The 26497-nt window shown below is 43.6% G+C and overlaps 1 protein-coding gene across 3 annotated transcripts in view; it reads right to left on the bottom strand.

Moving 5' to 3' along the window:
* The window catches only part of LOC138743170 (START domain-containing protein 10-like), an 84670-nt gene that overhangs the window by 16048 nt on the left and 42125 nt on the right, over positions 1-26497 (bottom strand). For 2 of the 3 annotated variants that reach the window (XM_069898076.1, XM_069898077.1), the window contains exons 3-4: positions 4384-4531; positions 1919-2022 (exon numbers count right to left, since the gene is read on the bottom strand). In XM_069898076.1, coding sequence (XP_069754177.1) covers positions 1919-2022; positions 4384-4531 — 252 coding nt within the window. Of the gene's footprint in view, positions 1-1918; positions 2023-4383; positions 4532-6392; positions 6470-26497 lie in introns of those variants that run through there. The other variant, XM_069898078.1, reaches the window with a different exon arrangement.

The raw sequence follows: 26497 nt of genomic DNA, 5'->3' as shown, positions 1-26497 counted from the left end.
ATGAAATGCTGAGGATGTGACGTGTTATATTATTTTGGATGTGATACCCACTATCAATGACTCCAAGGCTGAGTGAGGAATGATAGGCTTTAATACACATTAGACTTCAGCCGGACACACTCCATGTGCACGAATGAATGGAAGGGGGTAGGGAGGTTGACCTTTATGGCCAGGTAACAGGGGGAGGGGTAACAGGGGATCGAGTCATCACTGGGCGGGCCAGCCACTTATACACAGGACAGCACAGAACAGTATATACATATCACCACATTATGAAATGCTTTATCAAGACTCCCAGACAATTGCATGAGTTGCCTTAACATTATTTAGAAATAGAACATCGACCTTTGTGTCCTGATCATTGATCAGCTCCCGATTTAAGAATCAAAATGCAAAAAAAACTACAGACACTGTCAACATGAAATTAAAACAGAAAATGCCATCAGCACCTGTGATGAAAGAGAGGCAGCTTTGATATTTTTGTTTGATCACTTTGGGTCAGAATTGGGAAATTTAGAAAGCAGACATGCTTGGAAAGTGCTGTGTATCTCACAGATCAAGGTGTTTCTTTTTAATGCCTTTCAACTACATATTCTTTTTGTTGACTCAAAAAATTGTACACCATAGAAACATTTGGGCCATTGTAGCTATGCTGACCTTTATGCCTATCGATGTCAATGACCTGCATTCCATATTCCTCTCTAATATATTATTTAGATACTTCTTCATTGTTCCTCCTTCCACCAACTTCACCGAGGGCTCAACCAAAGATATTGTTTGTGAAAAATTTACTCCTTATGTCCCCTTTAAATTTTTTCCCTTTCACATAACATATGCCCACTAGTTTAGACAGCCCAATCTTAGAAAACAGACACTGCCTCCCATAATTTTATACACCTCTATTCTGTCATCTGAGTCTCCTTTGTGCCAGAGGAAGTAGACATCATCTATCAAAGCTCTCCTGATAACTCAACCCTTGGGAATATTTTCTCCACCCTCTCTAGTTTAACAGAGAACAGTACAGTAGTAGGCCATTCAGCCCAAGTGTCTGCACCAAACCTGATATCCAAGTTAAACTAAAACTCTATTGCTACACCTGATAGATATCCCTCTATCCCTGTCACATCCATTTGTCTATCCAGAAGCCTCTTAAATGCTATTATTATATCTGCTTCCACTAATACCCCTGGCAATCCATTCCAGGCCCGCTCAACTCTCTGTGTAAAATATTTGCCCTGCACATCTCCCTTAAAATTCTCTCCCTCACCTTAAACTCATGTCCTCTGGTGTGTGACACATTTACCTCAGGGAAAAGGTTCTGATTATCCAATGTATCAAAGCCTTTCATAAAATTCTATCAGATCTACCCTCGGCCTTCTATGCTCTAGAGAAAGCAACCCAAGTTTCTCCAATATTTCCAAATAACTCATTCCCTCTGAACTAGTCAATATCCTTGTTCCCTATCCAAAGCCTCCATATCCTTGCACAGAGTATATTCCATGCAGCTTAACCGAACCTACATAGAGCTGAACATGGTTTTCTTGCATTTAAGAGCCTTATCCTGAGGTCCAGGAGTCACCAAACAATTCATTTCCCAAAATGAATCCTGATTCTTGATTTAGCTGGCCATTCTGCTTAATACAAATATCAAAGGAAATAAAGACATCAGGTTTTACAGAATAAAACAGCCCCTTCTGCCCAACTCACACATGCTGGGATACTGACCTAATCCCACTTGTCTGCACATATCCCTCTAAACCTTTCCTTTATTCTTCATATCCCCTTTATCTACAATCCTACCTGATTTTGCAACATTCGCTGGTTTTATTGAATTATACATTGACTGTTACTGTTATATACAAGTAGCTACAGGTCGATAATCAATGCCAGGCAGATCTCCTGACACAGCAATACTCACTGGATGTTTCACTGAGTAGTTCACTATCATGTAGTCATTTCCAAGGGGAAGCCAAGATCGCAAGGTAACAAAGTCTCTGTTTTTCAATGGACTTGGACACCTCCCTGACAGAGAGAAAGAGCACACAGTTCATGAATACCTGTTACCTGTGGAAAGTGCATTAAACAGCGCTTTAATGAATCCTGCCGATTGATTCTGCAGCTTTTGCAGGAAGGATAATTGACGACCAAATTAGAGCATTATATGTGGAGTGTTTACTGACTGCAGAAATTAATCATAATTATCTTAGCACTCAATGTTAACAAAACACAAGGAGATGATTGTGGACTTCACGAGGGGAAAATCGGGAGAACACGAAGTAGTCCTCATTTGAAGAGTCAACAGTGGAGAGGGTCAAGAACTTTAAGTTCCCATGTGTCAACATTTTCCACGATCTGCCCTGGGGCCTCCATGTCGATGCTATCACGAAGCTAGTGGATATTCTTCTATAGCTTGTACCTCTTTAATCCAGCAATGTTGGGACTTGGCCATTGCCGGACCACAGAAAATAGCGGAAAACAGAAATGGAACCCAGGAAATAATACTGTGGGGCGGCAAGGTTAGCGTCAAGTTTAGCGCAATGCCTTTACAGCACCAGAAATCAGGACGTTAGTACAAACGTCTTACAGACAGCACAGTACTTGAACCCTGCTCTCGATCGCAGCAGATTCAACCTTTACAGTGCCGGCAATCGGGACTGGGGTTTGAGTCCCTTGCCGTTTGTAAGGAGTTTGTACTAACGGCGGCAGATTGAAACGTGCTGGACCATGGGAGTTGTCGGACCACAGAGCACTGGATAAGAGAGGTACAACCTGTATTTCTATTGTAGTATTTCTGGTGTTTGCATATGGAAGAGAAACATTCTAAAATGAACAAAAATAACTTCTGTAAAAAGCCATCAGTGCACATTTGTTCTTTCATCAGGTTTGTGACAAAGAATTTTATAAGAATTTTCATTTATGAGGAACCATTTAGTCCTTTATATTATATTAGTCAAAAAATCCTTTAGCTGGAGGAGAATAGTTCGGTAACAGATTATTGAACTGAAACATTAACTTTCTTTTACTCTTTTCACACATTACCAGTTTTCTGATTTTATTTTTTTCTCTCCAGAGGGAGAGTCCTGAACTAAAAGATATGGTTACAAGGTAAGGAGCTTTAAAAATGAGGTGTGTCGATAATTCTTCTCTCAGAGGCAATGAAGTGATTGAATTCTCCACTGCTCAGGGCAGTGGGGGAAAGATTATTGGATATATTTAAGGCAGTGATTGGTAAATATTTGAACGATTAAGGAATTGAGGGCTATGGGGAACTGGTCCAGAATAATTAGATTGTAGTAGGGAAGGGATAGTAGATTGCTGTGAAGTGGGTTTATAGAGGTCCGCACAACATTTTGTCTGAAGGGCCTGTTCTGTATTACAATATTTTATGTTCTAAGAGGCATGATCACATTGATTGTCTGGTCTGGTTTGAAGATTGTGATAGTCTACTCCTGCTATTTTCTTGTGTCCTTATTTTTCATATTTATGGGGAGTTCCTACAAATGAATGGACAAACAAAAACCCAAAATTCTCCATGTATTTTAAAGTATATTTTAACAATAAAATGTTAATGGTATTCATTAATGACTGAATAAAGTATATATATTTACTCCATCAATTTAATTATAGGTAAATGTATGCAGAACCACACAACATGCATTATTGTAGAATGCGGATGTTTATGACTTAAGGATAAATCAACTTTCCAGAGAGTTCACGTGAATAAAACCCCAATGTAATCTGGGGACTGCCTCTAGTACCCACACTTTGCAGACTATTTTTAGTTTCTTCTTCAAGAGGCATAACATGGATCTCCCAGTGGCCACCCATTTAAATTTCCTGCTGACATGTCTGTCATTGGTCTCATGCACTGCCAGACTGAGACCACCACAAACTGGAGGAACGACACATCATATATCATCTGGACACCCTCCAACCAGATGGTTGGGTTTCTGTGAGCCCCCCCCCCCATATCTTTCCCTATGTCTCCTTTCCTCTAGCTTTCTGTTTCTCTCTCCTCTTTCCTTTCACTGAGCCAAAAACAACCTCCCTCCCTCAGTTATCACCTGTCCTCTCTCCTGTTCTCTTATCATATCCAATTAACACCTTTTGTTTGTTGGTCTGTACTCTTCCCCCTCTCATTCCTCCCTTGTCACCAGCTTTTTAATATAGGTCCCTGCCTGCTTTATATTCATACTTTGGGCTCAGGCCCAAAACGTCCATTATCTATCTTTAACTTCTATGGATGTTAGAGTTCATCCAGCATTGCTTTTGATTTACTAGGTTTTTTTAAAACACTGAGTTTCTGATTAAGCTATTTCACCACACTGGTTTTTCTGCCCAACCTCACAATAAGTATAAAATCTGGTCCATGCCACTACTCACAAGAGTAATACCCAACATCTGCATTCACTGTAAGTCGGCCAATATCGTAAGTCTCAATCATATTAGTATCCCATTTCTTTCTGTAGAGTGTGTCATGAAGAACGTCGTACAAGGTCTCTGCTGGAACATCCTTACAGTTAATTCTCATCTGGAACAAAAAAAATGCATTGACAGATTAGCAAGATGTGTGGCAGGTTTCTAATATTGATGTAGAACCAGTTAAATCATAAAGAAAAACTTGCATTGGGCTGCAAGAACCATGGCCTCTTTCTTCAAAGCATTTTGCAAGAGCCAACGAGAAGCCACAATTGTCATGCAAATTATCAGGGCAAGCTTCCATTTGATAGTGGCCAGATACATTCTCTACAATGGAGACTGAGGGTTTAATATTGGTCGAGGCACAAGAAATTAATTCCACTCTTCTGTTGCAAGCTAGTCCAATGAGGTATTTCATGTTTACCACAAAGAGCAGCTTGGTCCATAGCTTATTTAAAAGATAACACCTCCACTAATGCAGGATTCCTTCTGGACTGCACTTTATTTTTGCACTGAAGTCTACATTCCATAACTGTTCAATTCCAAAGCGAGACTGCTATCATAAACCACAGCTGAAACAAAATCATAATTATACCAATTTTAAACAATAGTTTTGCATGTACTCATTGTAACACACTGATCAACACTGCACAAAACTCTTCCAGCTTTATGCTAGTTCAAAAAATTCATACGCGAGACGGACACATAATGGAAGAATGTGGAGTTGTTAGTCCCTCCTTTCATTGTTATATTGCCCAGAATCACACGGAAATTTGGATGCCCTCACACAGATATTGGGTATCGAAAATACATGCCTGGAAAATTGATGCCAGCTTTGCGAATGAATGCACTTGTGTGAACTTTTATCTGGTTGCCTTTCTCAATGGAGCCAATTAATGGTATTTCACGAAAAACATAATGCTGGAAAAACTCAGCAGGTCAATCAATGTACTTTATACGGCAAAAATAAAGATAATCTACATTTTAGGCACCTGCCTACATTTTGCTCATACCTTGATGAAGGGCTCAAGCTTGAAACGTTGGTTATCTTTGCAACATAAAATACACTCTGAGTTTCTCCAGCATTTTCTCTTTACTTCAACCATGGTGTCTGCAGACATTTGTGATTTATTCATGATATTTCACTGTTAGGTAGCTATTTTATCAGTGGGGGATACTTCAGCAAATATATTTAAACTTAGCTAATCTTAAATTAATTTTAAAATTAACATATTATTTAAACTATTAAAATGAAATGGCTATAATTCTTTCTAAACTCAAATAGCTGAGATGCTGTTTCAAATAAAATTAATTTATTATCCCATTAAAAAAAAGACTCGAGTTGGCAAGTTCATTCCATGTAAATGATAGATTATTGAGATATTCTCACCATTAATACAGTTTGATTCCATGAACAACAGCAATTTTATATGGTGAGTGAGAAAATTAACTTCTGGTCTCTGGAGCACAAATTGAAATTTGTATCATGAAAAATGGTTAATAGTGAATGAAATAAGTGCTGTTAGTTCAGTGGAAAGATTGCCTTGATCATCTTTCAGTAACTGCAAATAATTGCAAAGATATTCTTCAATAGATAAATAACATTGGCATGGCAACAGGGAGAACCCCATGTGGTGATGAGACTACAGTTCCTTCCAGCTGGGCTGCTTGGGTTTCGATCTCAGCTGGAGCACAATAGGAGGCCTGAGCAGAGGTAAGGCCATTCACGGGCGGCTGTTTTGCACATCCAAGCCTCCTGCTGCTTGTGGCAATTAGTTTGGAGCAGGCATATGCCGATTGTTGCCATGTTAATCATTGAAACAGAAATCATTTCTGGTGAAACTCAGCTTAATGTAGTAAAGAGAAAGATACATAACCAATGCTTCATTAAGGTATGAGCAAAATATAGGCAGGTGCCTGAATAAAATAAGGTGACCGCTCCCTCCATAACTCCTTCGTCTACTCATCCCTACCTATTAATCACCTCCTTGGCAGCTTCCCCTGTGGCTGCAGCAATGGGCACACTTGCGCCCACACATCCTCTCTCACCACCATTCAGGGCCCCAAACAGTTCTTCAAAGTGAAGCAACCTGTGAGCCGCAGATGTCACCTACTGTATCTGCAGCTCCCATTGTGACCTTCTCCACATTGAAGAGACGCAGGCTGGGAGGTCACTTGGCTGAGCACCTTTGCACTGTCTGCATCAGTGACAGGGATCTCCCAGTGGCCAACCATTTCAATTCTGTGCCCCCCTCTCAGGCTGACGTGTCTGTCCATGGCCTTATGTACTGTCATACTAAGATCACTGATAAATTGAAAGAGCAACTCCAGCCGAATGACATTACTGTTGATTTCTCTGGTTTATGCTAGCTTACTCACCGTTCTTCCTTTCTCTTCTCCATCCCTCTTTCCTCTAGCTCTCCATCCCCTTCTCCCTTCATTCACAGAGCCATCCCTCTCCCTTTGTTTGCTGGTGTGCCCTCCCTCCTTTATCCACCTCTTATCTGTGGGTCTGCGCTCTTTCCCCCTGCACCTCCCCCCAGCATTTTGTTCGGGCGCCTGCCTACATTTGCTGATACCTTGATGAGGGTTCAAACCCGAAATGTTGGTCGTGTAAGTTTATTTTTGCTATATAAAGTATGCTATGTTTCCTGCTGTGTTTCTCCAGCACTGTATTTTTGCTTCAACCACGGTGTCTTCAGACTTTCTTGTTTTACTTCAACATTGGAGCAGCAGGATTTGGATCACAGAATATGGTGGAAAGGCAAGGAATCATTCTTATACATCACTGATTGGCACTTTATGCTGTGGAAACTCTTTAAAAATAAGCAAAAAGCACTAATAATATGAAAATCCCCATCACCAGGCCCCAGTCCGGGCACAGGGAGAGCAGCAGCGGCCCCGGCCCCGGTCCGGGCGAAGGGTAGACGGCGGCGGCCCCGATCCGGGCAGGAGCAAGGGGGAGACGGCGGCCCCAGTCCGGGCACAGGGAGAGCAGCAGCGGCCCCGGCCCCGGTCCGGGCGAAGGGTAGACGGCGGCGGCCCCGGTCCGGGCAGGAGCAAGGGGGAGACGGCGGCCCCGGCCTCGGTCGAGTGAGGCAGGCGGAGGCCCCGGTCCGGGCAGGGAGTGGGAGGCGGTGGCCCCAGTCCAGGCACAGGGTGAACTGCGGCGGCCTCGGCCCCGGTCCGGGCAGTATGGACCGACCTAGGAGGGGAGGCAGGCCCCTCCAGTCCGGGTAAGAAACCTGCATAGGAGAAGGCCACTCCGATATAAAACCTACGACCCAAGGATCTCGCTGCCACGTCCCAGCTTGCTTGGCCACGGCACACGAACCATGGGTGTAAAGGGTGGGGCCAGTACTGCGCGCACTGCACTCCACCTAAAAGTTCCTTTGTGCAGGCCCGAGGACAGGTCCACGTCCTCCCCCTCCACGTCCTCCCCCTCCACGTCCTCCCCCTCCACGTCCTCCCCCTCCACGTCCTCCCCCTCCACGTCCTCCCCCTCCACGTCCTCCCCCTCCACGTCCTCCCCCTCCACGTCCTCCCCCTCCACGTCCTCCCCCTCCACGTCCTCCCCCTCCACGTCCTCCCCCTCCACGTCCTCCCCCTCCACGTCCTCCCCCTCCACGTCCTCCCCCTCCACGTCCTCCCCCTCCACGTCCTCCCCCTCCACGTCCTCCCCCTCCACGTCCTCCCCCTCCACGTCCTCCCCCTCCACGTCCTCCCCCTCCACGTCCTCCCCCTCCACGTCCTCCCCCTCCACGTCCTCCCCCTCCACGTCCTCCCCCTCCACGTCCTCCCCCTCCACGTCCTCCCCCTCCACGTCCTCCCCCTCCACGTCCTCCCCCTCCACGTCCTCCCCCTCCACGTCCTCCCCCTCCACGTCCTCCCCCTCCACGTCCTCCCCCTCCACGTCCTCCCCCTCCACGTCCTCCCCCTCCACGTCCTCCCCCTCCACGTCCTCCCCCTCCACGTCCTCCCCCTCCACGTCCTCCCCCTCCACGTTCTCCCCCTCCACGTCCTCCCCCTCCACGTCCTCCCCCTCAAAAGATGCTCACAAACTCAAGCTAGCATGCTGGAACATCAGAACCATGCTAGACAAGACTGACAGCCACCGACCTGAACGTCGGTCTGCCCTCATTGCACATGAACTCCTCAGACTTGACATCGACATAGCCGCTCTCAGTGAAGTCCGCCTGGCAGATGTAGGCAGCCTCCAAGAACGCGGCGCGGGCTACACACTCTCCTGGTCTGGCAAGCCTTCGGATGAACGACGCCTATCTGGTGTAGGCTTCATGGTCAAGAGCTTCATTGCCTCCAAACTCGAAAACCTTCCGACAGGCCTCTCGGACCGAATCATGTCCATGCGACTCCCACTTCAAAACAAGCGTCACATCACCCTCATCAGTGTCTATGCTCCAACCCTCCAGGCGGAACCAGCAGAAAAGAACAAGTTCTACACCGACCTGCGCAACCTCATCCAACGTACCCCTACAGCCGACAAGGTTGTCATCCTGGGCGACTTCAACGCTCGTGTCGGCAAAGACTCAGAAACCTGGCCAGGAATCCTGGGCAAGCATGGCGTCGGCAAGTGCAACGACAATGGGCGCCTCCTGTTGGAGCTCTGCGCAGAACAGCGGCTTGTCATTACAAACACCCTTTTTCAGCAGAGGGACAGCCTTAAGACCACCTGGATGCATCCCCGATCCAAACACTGGCACCTCCTGGACTACATCCTGGTGCGAGAAAGTGACAAACAAGATGTGCTCCACACCAGGGTCATGCCTAGCGCGGAATGCCACACTGACCACCGGCTGGTTCGCTGCAAGCTCAACCTTCACTTCAAGCCAAAGCCCAGGAACAATAAAGCCCCCAGAAAGAGGTTCAATGTTGGAAAACTGCAGTCAGACGAAGCGAGAGGAAACTTCCAGGCAAATCTCAAAGCAAAGCTCGACGTTGCAACCCGCCTCACGGACCCGTCCCCTGAAACCCTCTGGGATCAGTTGAAGGCTACCATACTGCAATCCACTGAAGAGGTACTGGGCTTCTCCTCCAGGAAAAACAAGGACTGGTTTGACGAAAACAGCCAGGAAATCCAGGAGCTGCTGGCAAAGAAGCGAGCTGCCCACCAGGCTCACCTTACAAAGCCGTCCTGTCCAGAGAAGAAACAAGCCTTCCGTCGCGCATGCAGCCATCTTCAGCGCAAACTCCGGGAGATCCAAAATGAGTGGTGGACTAGCCTCGCCAAATGAACACAGCTCAGCGCGGACATTGGCGACTTCAGGGGTTTCTACGAGGCTCTAAAGGCTGTGTACGGCCCCTCACCCCAAGTCCAAAGCCCGCTGCGCAGCTCAGACGGCAAATTCCTCCTCAGCGACAAGATCTCCATCCTCAACCGATGGTCAGAACACTTCCAATCTCTTTTCAGTACCAACCGCTCAGTCCAAGATTCCGCCCTGCTCCAGCTCCCTCAACAGCCCCTAAGGCTAGAGCTGGATGAGGTTCCCACCCTGGATGAGACATATAAGGCAATCGAACAACTGAAAAGTGGCAAAGCAGCAGGTATGGATGGAATCCCCCCAGAAGTCTGGAAGGCTGGCGGCAAAACTCTGCATGCCAAACTGCATGAGTTTTTCAAGCTTTGTTGGGACCAAGGTAAACTGCCTCAGGATCTTCGTGATGCCACCATCATCACCCTGTACAAAAACAAAGGCGAGAAATCAGACTGCTCAAACTACAGGGGAATCACGTTGCTCTCCATTGCAGGCAAAATCTTCGCTAGGATTCTACTAAATAGAATAATACCTAGTGTCGCTGAAAATATTCTCCCAGAATCACAGTGCGGCTTTCGCGCAAACAGAGGAACCACTGACATGGTCTTTGCCCTCAGACAGCTCCAAGAAAAGTGCAGAGAACAAAACAAAGGACTCTACATCACCTTTGTTGACCTCACCAAAGCCTTCGACACCGTGAGCAGGAAAGGGCTTTGGCAAATACTAGAGCGCATCGGATGTCCCCCAAAGTTCCTCAACATGATTATCCAACTGCACGAAAACCAACAAGGTCGGGTCAGATACAGCAATGAGCTCTCTGAACCCTTCTCCATTAACAATGGCGTGAAGCAAGGCTGTGTTCTCGCACCAACCCTCTTTTCAATCTTCTTCAGCATGATGCTGAACCAAGCCATGAAAGACCCCAACAATGAAGACGCTGTTTACATCCGGTACCGCACGGATGGCAGTCTCTTCAATCTGAGGCGCCTGCAAGCTCACACCAAGACACAAGAGAAACTTGTCCGTGAACTACTCTTTGCAGATGATGCCGCTTTAGTTGCCCATTCAGAGCCAGCTCTTCAGCGCTTGACGTCCTGCTTTGCGGAAACTGCCAAAATGTTTGGCCTGGAAGTCAGCCTGAAGAAAACTGAGGTCCTCCATCAGCCAGCTCCCCACCATGACTACCAGCCCCCCCACATCTCCATCGGGCACACAAAACTCAAAACGGTCAACCAGTTTACCTATCTCGGCTGCACCATTTCATCAGATGCAAGGATCGACAATGAGATAGACAACAGACTCGCCAAGGCAAATAGCGCCTTTGGAAGACTACACAAAAGAGTCTGGAAAAACAACCAACTGAAAAACCTCACAAAGATAAGCATATACAGAGCCGTTGTCATACCCACACTCCTGTTCGGCTCCGAATCATGGGTCCTCTACCGGCACCACCTACGGCTCCTAGAACGCTTCCACCAGCGTTGTCTCCGCTCCATCCTCAACATCCATTGGAGCGCTCACACCCCTAACGTCGAGGTACTCGAGATGGCAGAGGTCGACAGCATCGAGTCCACGCTGCTGAAGATCCAGCTGCGCTGGATGGGTCACGTCTCCAGAATGGAGGACCATCGCCTTCCCAAGATCGTATTATATGGCGAGCTCTCCACTGGCCACCGTGACAGAGGTGCACCAAAGAAAAGGTACAAGGACTGCCTAAAGAAATCTCTTGGTGCCTGCCACATTGACCACCGCCAGTGGGCTGATAACGCCTCAAACCGTGCATCTTGGCGCCTCACAGTTTGGCGGGCAGCAGCCTCCTTTGAAGAAGACCGCAGAGCCCACCTCACTGACAAAAGGCAAAGGAGGAAAAACCCAACACCCAACCCCAACCAACCAATTTTCCCTTGCAACCGCTGCAATCGTGTCTGCCTGTCCCGCATCGGACTGGTCAGCCACAAACGAGCCTGCAGCTGACGTGGACTTTTTTACCCCCTCCATAAATCTTCGTCCGCGAAGCCAAGCCAAAGAAAGACATCTGCTTTTCAAAATTCATGAAAAACTGGCAGGACTTCAGTTTCAATTCTTATAACAGTACAGCACTCCCTCAATACCCTGGTTTTAACATCGAAGATCACCAGTGTTGAGCGGACCACACATGGAGAAATACTGGTCTAGATGATCACAGTTCCAGCAATATTCAATAAGTTTGCCACCATTCTGGATAAAACACCTTAAATCTTTGCTCATCCACATTCTAGCACTCTGCCATTTATACGAGAGACATGCTGTACAGCATTAACCTGCCAAAACCCCCTTTGACAACTATTCCCATCCCAACCTGAAGCAGAGGCAGTTGCCCACAGGATAATACCTGCAAGTCCCTTCCAAATTTCAAATGTTCCTGCCTCTGAAAAATATTGATCCACAAGCTCACCCAATCAACATTCTCAAACTCACGACCAGAACAGACAAGACCAGAGGCTAAAACTGGCTGTATTCTTCCAAAACTTTGAAGGTACACATCTCCTTAGGGGTATGATCTTCCTGGTGAGATGCTGGCTGGACTGAACTTCCTTCTGCTGGTATGTTTCATTGGAACCCTATTTATTTTTCGAAGGTCTGCTGAAGCCTGACTTTGAAACATGGAAACTGGAACTTAATTGCTCTGTCATCGAACCCACCAGTCAGTTCAGGTGATGTGCTGGGTTAAGGGTCCAGATACTCTTTGTTCAGATTAAATGGCATTCGAAAGAGGTCTCTGAATTTGAATAAGCATTGGTGAATTATTTGTTTGTCTTGCTTAGTGATGCTCTAAATAATGTTTTAGCAAAGTGTGTTTTAATTAAATTTACAAAATAAAACAGAACTTTAAATTATTTAATCATTTGCAATTTGGAAGGGACTTGCAGGTATTATCCTGTGGGCAACTGCCTCTGCTTCAGGTTGGGATGGGAATAGTTGTCAAAGGGGGTTTTGGCAGGTTAATGCTGTACAGCATGTCTCTCGTATAAAAGGCAGAGTGCTAGAATGTGGATGAGCAAAGATTTAAGGTGTTTTATCCAGAATGGTGGCAAACTTATTGAATATTGCTGGAACTGTGATCATCTAGACCAGTATTTCTCCATGTGTGGTCCGCACAACACTTTGATCTTTTTAATTGGAAAAAAAAGAAAACTAACCAAAAAAAAATCTGATCATCTTATCCTGAGGAATACATATATTTTATAGTTTATGATTCGTATCGTGAATCAAAAAAACAAAGGTAAGACTATATCTCATGTGGAAGAGTGAGTACATCTAATCACTTTTGAAACATTTACATCAAATGAAAATAAGACATAAAAGGTCACTGTATATCTTCAAATTTCATCAATGAATCAAATATCTAATTTTTTTCTAAACTTAAACAGGACAGATTTTTAAAATTATTTCTGTAGGTTAATTAAAACTCAATCAACATTGAAATACAGTGAGGAGATGAACTGTGAATCCATCAGATGAGGTCTAATCACTGCTTTCTGTATCGTGGCATGTTTCCTGAAGATTAAACTGGCTGCTTAAATGGATCTGGGTTGTGTGGGTGGGCAGGAACAAGGGTTGGGGGGGGGCAGATCAGTAGGATCCAACTCATGGCTTCAACTGGGAGAGGTCATTACACATAGGGTGCAGAGCAAAAACTGCTCTCAGGGCCAGTTGAAGACACAGAGATTTGGACAGTGAGTTGCAGGTCTGGATTGAACTGCTTGAGAGACTGGTTAAAGTAGATTGTGCAATGGGGTCACTAGCGTAGCGGGTTGAGTGCGAGCACAGCGAAAATACGGAGACACGGCCTGTCAGCTCGTTTAACATAACTGCTTTACTTTGAATTCCATGCTGCAGCCTTTAAGTCTGTGTCTGGCCCGCCCCTCGCGTTCCGGAGCTTACGTCACGCTGACACAAGCACACATGCACTCTTCTGATCTGGACTGGAAGAGATGGTCCTGTGACACCACCTTTGCTCCCACTGCCCCGCTGACCGCACGTGACAAGCGGGGCCAGTTCGCCGCTACAACTATGTGCATCGCCACAATTGTTCAGTAACTTTTAAGGAACAATTTGATCTCAGGTCAAAAGGAAAATTGATTTCAAGGCTGTGGGAATATCACAGAGATAGGAAAGAAACAAGCAGCTCTATTGTTGATATTAAAAAAATGCTGGATAAGGCAAAGCCTGTTGTCTCTTTCAACAGATGCTGAGCGTTTCCAACAGTATTTCCTTCAGATTTCCAGCAGTGGATTCTTTTTCAAGATTCAAAATTCCTTTATTGTCAGGTAATATGACAGAACATGTAATATTACACAAAACCACTTCTGACTGTTGTAAGGCAAACTGTCACCATTAGTGTCGCCTGGTGCCCCTTATAGTCAGAGAGAAAGACAAGTAAGAAAGTCCATTCAGAGTCTCTGAGTGTCCATGGATTCATCTCCTGTGCTCCTGCAGCCTCTGCAGCTGCACAGATTCCTGTTTGATCCATCAGCTCCAGATCCAAACCTCTGACACGAACAGGAAGCCTTTAGCGCCCGAGGTGCTTTGGGAGCCCTTCTTGTGCTCAGCACCCTCTCGAAACACAGCTCTATTGGTGAGATACCAGAGATTCAAAGGGCAGAATAGGCTTATTTTTTATGTATGATTTTATGGACTATCAATTAAAAAAAAATGTTATTATACACACGAAGATTGGCTTCCGATTCCATTTGTGAGGAAAAACCTGAACATCACTGAAAAGGACCCTGGCAGGAAGTCAATTCTTTTAATGTGTGCCATTGAGCACTTTGGTTGGTTAAAAGCTACCTAATGGAAACCTTGGCAGCTTTCTTTTTGTAGAGCTTTTGCAGTGACAGGAGTAATTAGCTCCTCATCGCTCAGAAGATAGGGAGCATGTCACCCTTTGAGTAGCTGTCACGGTGCACAGTAGGTGAATGGGCAGGCCAGGCAGCTCAGCTGTGATTCAAATTCAAATAAGCTGCAGCTGGCTGCTAGATCATCTCACACAGCCCGTGGGACTCTTTTAAGTGAAACATCAGACACAAACTTCAAAAGGATTGTGCACTATGGTGTCTGGTCACCTGGTTTAATGTTTCAAAGTGAATGAGGTAAAGTAATTGATTATAAACATTTTAATTCTTTGTGTTGGTTAAATTTTTTGGTTGTTATTTTCATCTTTTGACCAGTCAAGAATGAAATCCAACGCAACTTAGTGGAGAAATAAGTTTGAATGACCATTGTCCAATGACGGACACATTCTTCTGATGGTCAGAAACGCTGGAGGAACTCAACCAGTCTCTCAGGTTCCATAGAAGGTAAAGACGTGTTACTGATGTTTCGGGCCTGAGCCTTCATGCTCTGAGGCCTGAGACATTGGTAATATATCCTTACCTCCTTTGGATGCTTGAGACTGGCTGAGTTCCTCTAGCATCTCTGTGTGTTTCTACAACGATCAGCAGACTTTTGTGTTTCAACTCTTCTGATGCTGACCACAAGACTTTAACCCTTTTTTAAGCAGAGTGAAACACGTCTGAAATTCCTTTAAGTAGAGCTCAAGACCAAAACATACATCTTTACCTCCTATGGACACGGCGAGATCAGGGGAGTTCCTCCGGCATCTCTGTGTGTTTTTAACCCCTTTTTCAAGCATCTGTCTGCTTTGTTCATATCTTGATGAAGGGCTCAAACCTGAAATATTGGTTATCCTTTACTTACTGTAGGAGCCAGAATTCACCTGACTGTGTTATTTATTGTGCGGGCATCAGCGACGTTCCAGGATCTGGAGGCTGCCTGCGTTCTGTTTCTACCAGTGAGAATGTGCTATTCACTGGGGTTGTTGGTGTCCGCATTGACTGGTATGGCGGGACAGATGGTGGGTGAGTAGGGCTTCAACATTTTCTGTTGACCCTTACCATGGATTGTTAGACATTACTACAGATGTTAGATGTTAGCAAGCACATAATGATATTATCAGGAACGTTAGCGATATCACGTTCATGGACGTTACCACATTGCAATGATCATTACCACGCTAGGAGTCCTTTTGTGTTCACTAATAAACAATTTAAAACGCATATGGACTTCGATATGAATTTATTCTAACGCGTCACAGTAAAGAGCCTAAGCCTCCGAGCGACTATTTTTATGGATAGTAGTCATTACACTTCCTGTAGATGCTGCGTGACCTGCTGAGTATCTCCAGCACTTTTAGGTACTGCACAACAATCACTGCATCTACAGACTTTCCTGGTTTAAAACCCTTTCCATATCCCTGCCATTTTATCCATTGTATTTTGAAGAGTGAGATCTAACTGTACCTCTTCAACACACTAGTCATGTGAAGATACACAAGGCCTTCTGGACCCACACATTCAACATCAAGCAAGATGTTTTCAACTCTAATATGAGGCCATTCTCAGTAAAGGGTCCTGACCTGAAACACAGACAGACCATTTTCATGCCTCTTGACCCATTCAATACCTCCAGCTTCACTCAAGCTTTCAGCATCTGCAGTTCGTGTGTTTCTCAACCCTAATACAGTCTGGAAAGTCAAAGAAAATTTGTAGCATGCTGCAAATCAACATCTGCTCCATGGTACGATGCAGCAAGTTTCTGGCCTTCATATTCCATGATAGATTTTTTTTTCAAAAGATAGACTTTATTCACGATAAATTATTTACAAAAAAGAAAAACATTCAGTCTTTTCACACCCATAGTGTCAAGCATATGAATACATGTACACGGTTAGAATTAATTATTGAAATGCACCATTACCACCCCTGTGGGATCTTGTACCTTTCCCCCCCCCCTTCTGCTGTTAGAGGAACTTACCCTCTGTCTCAGCTCCTTAAGATCTGGTAATGGGAGGACTCTAGACAGTGGTCCTACCCCACAGTGCCCTAGTGTTGGCTGCACCAAGCCTCTATGTGTCCCTTAGCATGGTCTCCTGCAGCCTGAAATGTGCCAGTCGGCAGCATTCCCTCACTGACATCTCCATGTCCTGAAAGACCAACAGGTTTCAGGCAGACCAATGTGTGTCTTTCACTGAGATGATGGTCTTGCAGCAGTTCTGGATGTCTCACACTGTGTGAGTCCCTGGGAACAGCCTAGACATCTGAAACGCTGCTGCTGGGGATGGACTGTGACAAGGACCATGGGATTCTTCTCCACACACTCTTTGCTGACGATTATCTTTGATCCACATGATTTGCCATGGAAAATACAGATCACTAATGGGCACATGGAAGGAAACTTCTCCAGAAATTAATTCAGGGGAAAGAGGAGTACTTCACTTGAACTCAGGCCAGTGCCCTAGCCAATAGCTGGGGCTGTAAATGAGGTTTTCAATTTTAGAGTGGTTCGGAGAATGATGATGGACAGATATGTAGAAAGTTCAGAACAAAGGACAAAATTATATTACACTGTGGGAATGATAAGCTGTCAGAAGTCGACGGAGAATACAAATGTAAGAATATATCTCCAATTTGAGTCAGAAAAGTTAAATTGGCAAAAGAACACCATTTAAAGCTCATTTTTTGAATACAGGGCTGTATTCAAAATTAGACTAACAAATTAACTGAACGAGTTGAATTGAAAAGGGAAAAGGGAATGATCCAATAACAAAATAGAGAGAATATAAACAAAATAGAGAGAGTGCAGAGAAGGTTCACGAGAATGTTGACAGGATTTCAGGGTCTGAGTTACAGGGAAAGGTTGTGCAGACTGGGGCTTTTTTCTCTGGAGCGTAGAAGATTGAGAGGGGACTTGATAGAGGTGTTTAAGATTTTAAAAGGGACAGACAGAGTAAATGTGGATAGGCTTTTTCAATTAAGAAAGGGGGAGATTCGAACTAGAGGACATGGTTTAAGATTGAAGGGGGAAAATTATAAGGGGAACATGAGGGGAAATTTCTTTACGCAGAGGGTGGTGGGGATGTGGAATGAGCTTCCGGCAGACGTGGTCGAGGCGGGATCATTGGTTACATTTAAAGAAAGACTGGATCGTTACATGGATAGGAGGGGACTAGAGGGGTATGGACCGGGTGCTGGTCAGTGGGACTAGGAGGGTGGGGATTTGCTACGGCATGGACTAGTAGGGCCGAACTGGCCTGTTCTGTGCTGTAAGTGGTTATATGGTTATAACACTAAGAGATGTGGTTGCAAATTGACTAAAGTTGGGAAATGACTATTTCACTTTTGCGCAAAATCGTAACTCTGGAGCTATGATTTTGATTAATAGAAAATGGGGTTAAATTAAAGAGAGAATGGGCTTTGCTCAAAAGGTTGAATAGTACAATCTGTTTCTGATGAGCTGAGAAACAGTCATGGGCAAAATAATTTTTTTTTTACTTGTCCAGGACCTCAAAGAGTTGTGGTAATATTGGGCATTGTATAATTCTGGAAACTTAAGGCATATGTAACAAGATGAATACAGTAGTCATTAGGAACTTAATGTATAAATTAGGAAATCAAACGAGCAATAATAGTGTTGAGGATGGTTTCGTTAAAATCATGAGAAAGATGTACAGAATTTGATCTTAGATTAAATATTGTACAATGAGAAAAGGATTATTTAACAATCTGGAGGTTGAGCACTTTCGAAATAGTGATCTAATGAAAGAATTTTAAATAGAGATTGAAATTGTTTTAACCCAAATTGAAACCAGGCTCATGTATCTAAACATAGATTCTGTATTTATGAGATATGAATTGGCAACAATAGAATTGGAAAACTACATTATCAGGCATGACTCATGTGGTGATGGGCTAATTCATTTGTTGCCACGGGAAAGAAACAACAACCTGATGCTTAGTAATAGGGCCTGCATGTTTAATTCTGATCAGTCTGTGTCAACCTCATCCTGTTTTTTTTTACAGCTGGAAATCCCAAATAATAACCTTTCCCAGACTGTTAACTGCAATATGCGATATAGCCAATCACATTGTAGATGTTGCCTGAACTCTGTCTAACAGGAAACACTGCAAACAGGGAAAACACAAGCAACACTAAAGGGTCATATGGTTTATCTTAGTGGTTAGTACAACACTATTGCAGTGCCCACAACCTGGATTCAAATACAAAGCTGTCTGTAAAGAGTTTGTATGTTTTCCCTGTGTCTGCGTGGGTTTCCTCCCATATTCCAAATATGTATGGGGTTTTTAGGTTAATTGGTGTATTTGTGTGACACCAGCTCATGGACCAGAGCGTCTGCTAGCGTGTTGCATCTCTAAATTAAATTAAAATAACATGAGCAATTATTTTATCATTCTGGCCTGGAGACACTTTGCTTATTTTTACCAATCACACGGCTCCCCAGTCTGGAATCTGCAGATTGATGTAAACTGGGTATTGAACCTGAAACTTGGATATGTTTGATCCCAAACTGCCAATCACTTAGGAATAGACATTCCCTCTCAATCAGCAGTTATTCCTGCGCTTGTAGCAATTTTGTTCAGTCTTCAAAAGGATTTTTCAAACATCTTCTCATAATGTTAAATCACAAAGTGACTCATCCTTCATTAATCAAGTGATGGTTTGTTTTGTTACTCAAAAAACAATTTTTTGAACTTAATAATTAGAAATTCAGATTTAAGAACTAAATGCTGTGATTCTTTCAACTAAATACTCTGCATCAATAATTAAAACTGTACACTGGAGTTCAGGCATACCTGTGGTAACAGTCAAGTCAAGTTTATAATCATGTGATTGTACAAGTACAACCTGATGAAACAGCATTCACTGGTCGTCAGTGCAAAACACGTAGACATACAACCACACATAGAAACAAACAAAACATATGCAAATTAATAAATAAATATTGCTTCATTTAATAGGAGAATCTTGGATGGTCAGTGTGAGCAGTTCCTTTGGTTGTTCAGCATTCTCACTGCCCGTGGGAAGAAGCTGTTCCTCAGCCTGGTGGTGCTGGCTCTGATCCTCCTGTATCCCTTCCGTGACAAGAGCAGCTGAAAGATGCTGTGTGCAGGGTGGAAGGGGTCCCCAATGATTTTGTGCTCCTTCTTCAGACAATAATCCTGGTAGATCATGTCGATGGGGAGGAGGGAGACTCCAGTGATCCTCTTTGCCTCTTTTATGTTTCTGTGGATTGACCTCTGATCCATTTCTCTGCAGCAACCGTACCACACTGTGATTCAGCCATCCAAGACATCCAGGACATTCCTGTTAGAGCGCTTCAGTTTTAAACCTTCCCTGATTGACATAGCTTTTAAAGGAAGGTTAGGAATTAAATGTTTTAAAGATTTACTTATTGAAGGAAGTATTGCTTCTTTTCAATCACTGCCAGTTAAATATTTATTTACCAAATACTCATTTTTTTTTGTTATTTACAGATCAGAGATTTTTTGCAATCTCAATTGCATACATTTTCAATGAGCACTAATAAGAATTTAATAGATGTAATTTTTAATTTACAAACTTTTTATAACGGTTCAATATCTAACATTTATGGCATGTTGTTGGGAATAAGAGAGATTCCTTTAGATGATTTTTTTTAAAAGCCGGGGAACAGGACCTACAGCTTTTAATTTCTAAAGAAATATGGAATGTAATTTTCACATTGGTTAATACTTCATCTTTATGTGCCTGCCCCTTCCTTCTACAAGTTAAAGTACTCCGTAGAACTCACATGTCCAAAGTCAAATGATCTCATTTTTAGGTGGATATATCTCCTTGTGATGGATGCAACAATGGAGATGCTTCATTAATTCATGTTTTGGACATGCCAGAGCCTTGAAAAATACTGGAATGAAATATTTCAAAATGTTTCTGTACTTTTTAAAGTTAATTTTAACTTTAACAGGACATTTAAAGCCTGTGTGGTGCAGCTGGCATATGGACCAGCTAGTTGGACTCTGTGGAGCAGTGCTGTGTCTCCACTCCCCACTCTCCCGGGTCCATATCAGCAACAATGCTGCCTCCACCAAAGCTCAGATTTGTTGGATAATATGTTTCTTCTGCACGTCATGCAGGGTCTGTGTGCTTGGGAGAAATGGATTAGAGCTTCTCAATACCATTTCCAATATTCTTCGATTGCTTTGAGTGGCGATGGGCCCAATGCTCCCGAGTCTGTAAGGATTTTGATTTCTTCAAGCAAGCTTGGGGAGCATCCTGGAGCTTCCTCCTCTGTTTGGTAACCCGCTCCGTGCTGGAACTCACAATAGAGTGGGTCAGGAGTCTGGAGTTGACCATGCAAACAGTGAGGCCTGATCAACATCACTGAGTGGGGCAGGGCCTCACTGCTGGGGATGTTGGGTTGCTTGAGGACACTTAAAATGCTTTGCTCATCTTTGCAGGGAAAATAGACCATTTTGCACAGAGAGCAGCAGTGCTATCTGGTCAGTGCCACGAAATGAAGTGTCCACTGTGAGGTAGTCCAGGTCTCAGAGGCACGTAAGAGGGTAGGTCTCCATGCTGCCCAGAAGGCAGTCCGTTTTGTGCCAGGGTTTGAGGATGATCTTCAAATGCCCTTTTCCTCAATCAGCCAATGATCATGCTGGTGATTTGAGGATAATGGTGCTTCCAGAGGTTCAGAAAGAATTCTAATTTAAGCTTAAATTTATTTGGTACACAGTTCCCAGTAGGGTTATTCTGCAAGCACACTCACAGGATGTTTCTAACATTCACGCAGCCATGAAAAATATAGAGTAGTGCATTACAATGAATAGAAAAATCAGTTAGTACCAAACAAGAGCTGCAGGATAGGACTGTTGTGGGGTTCATTATGGAGCCTAATCGGTTTTGAGGGTTATTGCCAGTGGGCAGAGCAATGCTCGGGGGACAGATTCGTGGAAGACCTGTCTTGCAGATGCGGTGTATGTGGCCCATCCTCCCCAATGGTCAACGAACATGGATGACGGCTTGGAGTATCAAACTCTGAGCAAGTGCAAAGGCTGCTGTTGTCTGGCCGATGGTCATCAAACCTGGGTTCTGGGGCAGAGTTTCCTCTTATTTATGAGGTTAGTTTCGCTCAGGAAATTTGATGGAGGTTAGATGCAACACTACGATGTGAACGAATAGAAGCTTTGTTGATAAGTTTTCACTTTGATTTTTATTTTTTTTAATTTTATTTACAGCACAGTCAAAGTCGATTCTGGTCATTTAAACTCGTGCTGCTCCATTTAATCCACAACCCCTTATGTTTTCGATGGTGGGAGGAAACTGGAGCACCTGAAGGACACCCATGCAGACACAGGGAGAATGTACAAACTCCTTACAGTCAGTGCCGGATTCAAGCGCAGGTTAGTATGGCACGAACTGTTATTCTAACTGTACCTCTCCCTTTGTTCTGTTGTAGACTATTGCACGCAAAATGAAAGATGAATATCTGTGGGCAACCAAATACAAGGAAGGTACTCAACAGCCTTTCAATTACTTCTGTGGGGTTAAGAGAGCCATGTATTGAAAGAGCTCATGATGCTTCCTCTATTTGTCTTGGAGTTAATGTATGTTAAAGATTGTGCCCAATCTGTTTGAAGCATTTTGTGCTCAGAGGTCTTGGAATCAACTCATGTGATGTGAATCTCTTATTTCTCACCCACAGGCTCAATCAGTTTCGCTCTATAAAACTTGACCTAATTCCATTTCTTCTGATTTACACTCTCCCATCTGGAGAGTGTTTCTGTTCCATTCCTACATAAAGGGCAAGTAGTCATTGCCAGAGCAGGATTTTACAAACACTCCACTCAATGAACTCTTTATGAAGCTGAGTGACTTTGACATGCATTTCAAAGTCACTGGCCTGAGACTCTTGTATCTTGTAAATAACTTCCTTGTTGCATGGATCAACATCAGCAGGCTCCGTGTAAATAGCTTGGTTATTTATTTATATATTTTTGATAACCAATTTAAAAAAACTCAAAGTAGTTCCACTCAATTTTCCAAAGCACAGAATTAAAACGGTGGCATCTGCAATTTACCATTGATGTCTGCTTAACTGATAGTCATTAACAGGGCAGCGTAGATTGGGGACTCTTCCCAAATCAAGCAACCGAATAAAGTGTACAATCACGTTCCACCTAACTGCTCAATGCTCACACAAACTTTCTCCGATATCTGTGGAAGAACAGATGTTCAAATCCGTACATCTCTCAGGGTTACTGAGCAGATCGATAGGATAATTAAGAAGGCCTCAGGGATGATGGGCTTCATTAGTCGTGGAATGGAGCTCAAGAGTTGAGAGGTCATGTTACCACTCTACAAACCTCCGGTGAGACCATACTTGGAGTATTGTGTTCATTTCTGCTCACCTCATTATAAGGATGTGGAAGCTATGGAGAGGACACAGAGGAGATTTGCCAGGATGTTGCCTGGTTTGAACAATAAGTCTTATGAGGCAAAGTTAGGAGAGCTAAGACTTTTCTCTTTGGAGTGAAGAAGGATGAGAGGTGACTTAATAGAAGTCTACAAGATTCTGAGAGTCATATATAAGGTAGACAGCCAGTGCCTTTTTCCCAGGGCGGGAGTAGCAAATACATCGGTATAATGTGAAGGGAAGGAAGCTTAAGGGAGACATCAGGGTGCCTGGAATGCTTTGCCAGGAGTGGTGGTGGAGGCTGAAATATTAGGGGCATTTAAGAGTCTATTAGACAGGCACCTGGATGAAAGGGAAAATAGAGGGTTACAGGTAGGAAGGTTTTTTTTGGCAGGAATATATACAAGTTAGCACAACATCAAGGGCCAAAGGGCCAGTACTGTACTGTGGTGTTTGATGTTATATCCTTTCAGCTATCAAGGCTCTTATTCCAAAATCCTTTATTTTCTTAATAATTTACTATTCAATGCATTGAGTGTTTCAGCAAGAATCGTTTAGGTACTGCAGCTCTAATTAGGTTGTTGGTGGCAATAATTACAAAACAAATTATAATGCTCCAATCTGACTGCTAAGATTGGAGAAGCAGGAAGTGCTCCCGTGAAAAGATATGAATTACAGAAGTTTCATTGGAGATGTTTAAAATAGTATTGCTTCGATGGATCGTGATAATCTTCAGAGACAGGGCTAGGTAAAATGTTTGATGAAGTACCAAGACATATCTGAAGGATGTATATGTTCAATGAAATATATTGGTTCATATTTCTCCTTGGATTGATATTTTCAGATCTGAATAATGGAAGGAGAAAAATAATGATGGTGAGGGGAGGAATTTCTACACCAGTGGTTCTCAACCTTTTTGTTTCTACTCCCATATCACTTTAAGTAATCCTTATGCCATAGCTGCTCTTTGATTAGTAAGAGATTGCTTAAGGTGGTATGCGAGTGGGAAGGGAAGGTTGAGAATCACTGCTCTAGACCCAATTGTTACTGAAATATTTTGCTTGAGAAAAATTGTCATTGGCCCATTTCCTTTGGAGTTATGAAACCGTGCACATAATGAGTCAATGAGGGATGATTAAAACAGTGGTTTTCAAACTTTTTCTTTCCACCCACATCCCACCTTAAGCAATCCCTTACTAATCACAGAGTACCGATGGCATAGGGATTACTTAAAGTGGGATGTGAGTGGAAAGAAAAAGGTTAAGAACCAATGTTCTACACCATACATCTTCCAAGCATAAGAATGTCATACCATAAAGCCCAATACCACCAGCCTTCCATTCTCTACCCACCTGACCCTGTCATGTAATCCTGCACTTCCTCCTATCCATCTTTCTTGATGAAGAGCTGAGACCCAACTCATTGATTGCCAATTGTTTTCCACGGATGCTGCGAGACGAACTGAGTTCCTCTGGCACTTTTTTGCATTCTTTTCACAATCAAATTGGTATCAAAATACATGTGCTCATGAAAATATGGATAATCTTCTCCAAACCATTCAAATATCTTCATTTAAAATTATGGCTGGGAGGGCGCTTCAGTTTACAGCATTGTTAAGGTTGAAAGTTACCACATTAACTGATTTTAAAAAAACAATGTTTCTCAAGGGGATATGATCGATTGAAACTGAGCCAGAAATAAATGCCATGAGGCAAAATTCACATTTTCACCCATTTTGCATTACACATGCCACACACTGCTTTTAAAAAAAGTCAAATAAATTTTAACCGCGAGACCAACTGGCCAAGAGTATGACAGAGTTAATAAAAAAGGATACCATTGTAAATGCAGAAGTGAAAATAAGACAAAAAGACTCAAGGGCTATGTTGCAATCCACAGATATGCTGGAGAAAATTAGCAGGTCACACAGCATCCATAGGAAGTAAAGGGTAACCAACACGTTGAGCCTGGACCTTTCAGCATATACCTGATGAAGGACGCAGGTCTGAAATGCTGGTTACCCTTTACCTCCTATGGACGCTGCGAGATTGCTGACTTCCTCCAGTAATTCTGTGATTTTACTGTACTGACAGCATCTGAAGACGTTTGTGTTTCACTCACTTATGAGAAATGGACTCAATGACATTCTGGCTTAATGGACACTATGTTCTTTCTGCATCTTATGCAGAGTTTATGAGAGATGGACCAGAGTTCTCATTCCCATTCTCAGTGCTCATTATATGCTTTGAATGGTGATGGGCCTAAGCCTCTGGAGTCAATAGGGATATTGATTTCTTCAAGCAAGCTTGGGGAGCATCCTGGAACTTTCTCCTCTGTCTGTTTGGTGTGCTCGCATGCCAGAGCTCACACAATAGAGGGCCCCAGGAGTTTGGTGTTGAGCTTGTAAACAATAAGGCCTGACCAACATCACTGACAGTGGCAGAGCCTCATTGCTGAGGATGTTGAGAACACGGACATTGATTTGGTCATCGTTGCAGGGAAGTTAGACCGTAGAGTTCTTCTGCAACCACATTCACAAGATATTTCAAACATTCACGCAGTCGCATAAAATTTATGGACTGCAGAGAAATAAAATTCAGTTTGTACTATACAAGGGCAGCATGAAAACAATGTTATGGGGTTCGTTCAGGAGCCTGATCAGTTTTGAGTGTTCACCGTGAATCGTTATTGTCAGTGATATGATCAATATGATCTTCAGGAGACAAATTACTCTTTATTTCCTATGAAGGATGCATGACCTGCTAAGTTTCTCCAGCACATTTATGTATTGCACTCAATCCCAGTATCTGCAGACTTTCTTGTTTAACTCCAAGATGCTCAGGATTTTTTGAGAAAGGATGTGCTGCCAATGGAGAGGGTTCAGGGAAGATTCACAAGAATGATTCCTAAAATGAAGAGATTAGAATATGGGGAAGGTTTGACCCCTCTTGGTTTGTACTCGCTGGAGTTCAGAAGAATGGGGGGGGGGGGGGGACCTCATATAAGTATTTTGAATGCTGGAATTCATGGTCAGAGTAGATGTGGCAAAGTTGTTTTCCGCAGTAGGAGAGTAAAGGACAAGAGAGCCTAAGGATTGAAGGGGGCCCATTTAAAATAGAGATGTGGAGGAATTTCTTTTGCAGCAGAGAGGAAAACCTCTTGGAATTTGCTACTACATACAGATGTGGAGGCCAAGTCATTGGGTGTATTTAAGGCAGTGATTGATAGCTATCTGAATAGTCAGTATATCAAAGTTTATGGGGAGAAGGCAGGGGAGTGGGGCTGAGTGGGAGAATGAATCAGCTCATGATAGAAAGGAAGGTTGGACTTGATGGGCTGAATGACCTGCTTCTGCTCCTATATCTCATGGTCTTATTGTCTTAATTCAGTAGAACCCCTGGTATCTGGAATCCAAGGAACCAGAAGCCTCAAGCAACTGGTAAAAATATAGAGGAAAATAACTTTTATAAATAAAATAAATAAGAATAAAATAATAGGTAAAATATGTAGT

This window comes from Narcine bancroftii, chromosome 9, assembly GCF_036971445.1.
Source record: "Narcine bancroftii isolate sNarBan1 chromosome 9, sNarBan1.hap1, whole genome shotgun sequence".
Taxonomy (NCBI): domain Eukaryota; kingdom Metazoa; phylum Chordata; class Chondrichthyes; order Torpediniformes; family Narcinidae; genus Narcine; species Narcine bancroftii.
Note: the sequence above shows the minus strand (reverse complement) of the source record. Positions and strands in the feature narration are given on the sequence as shown.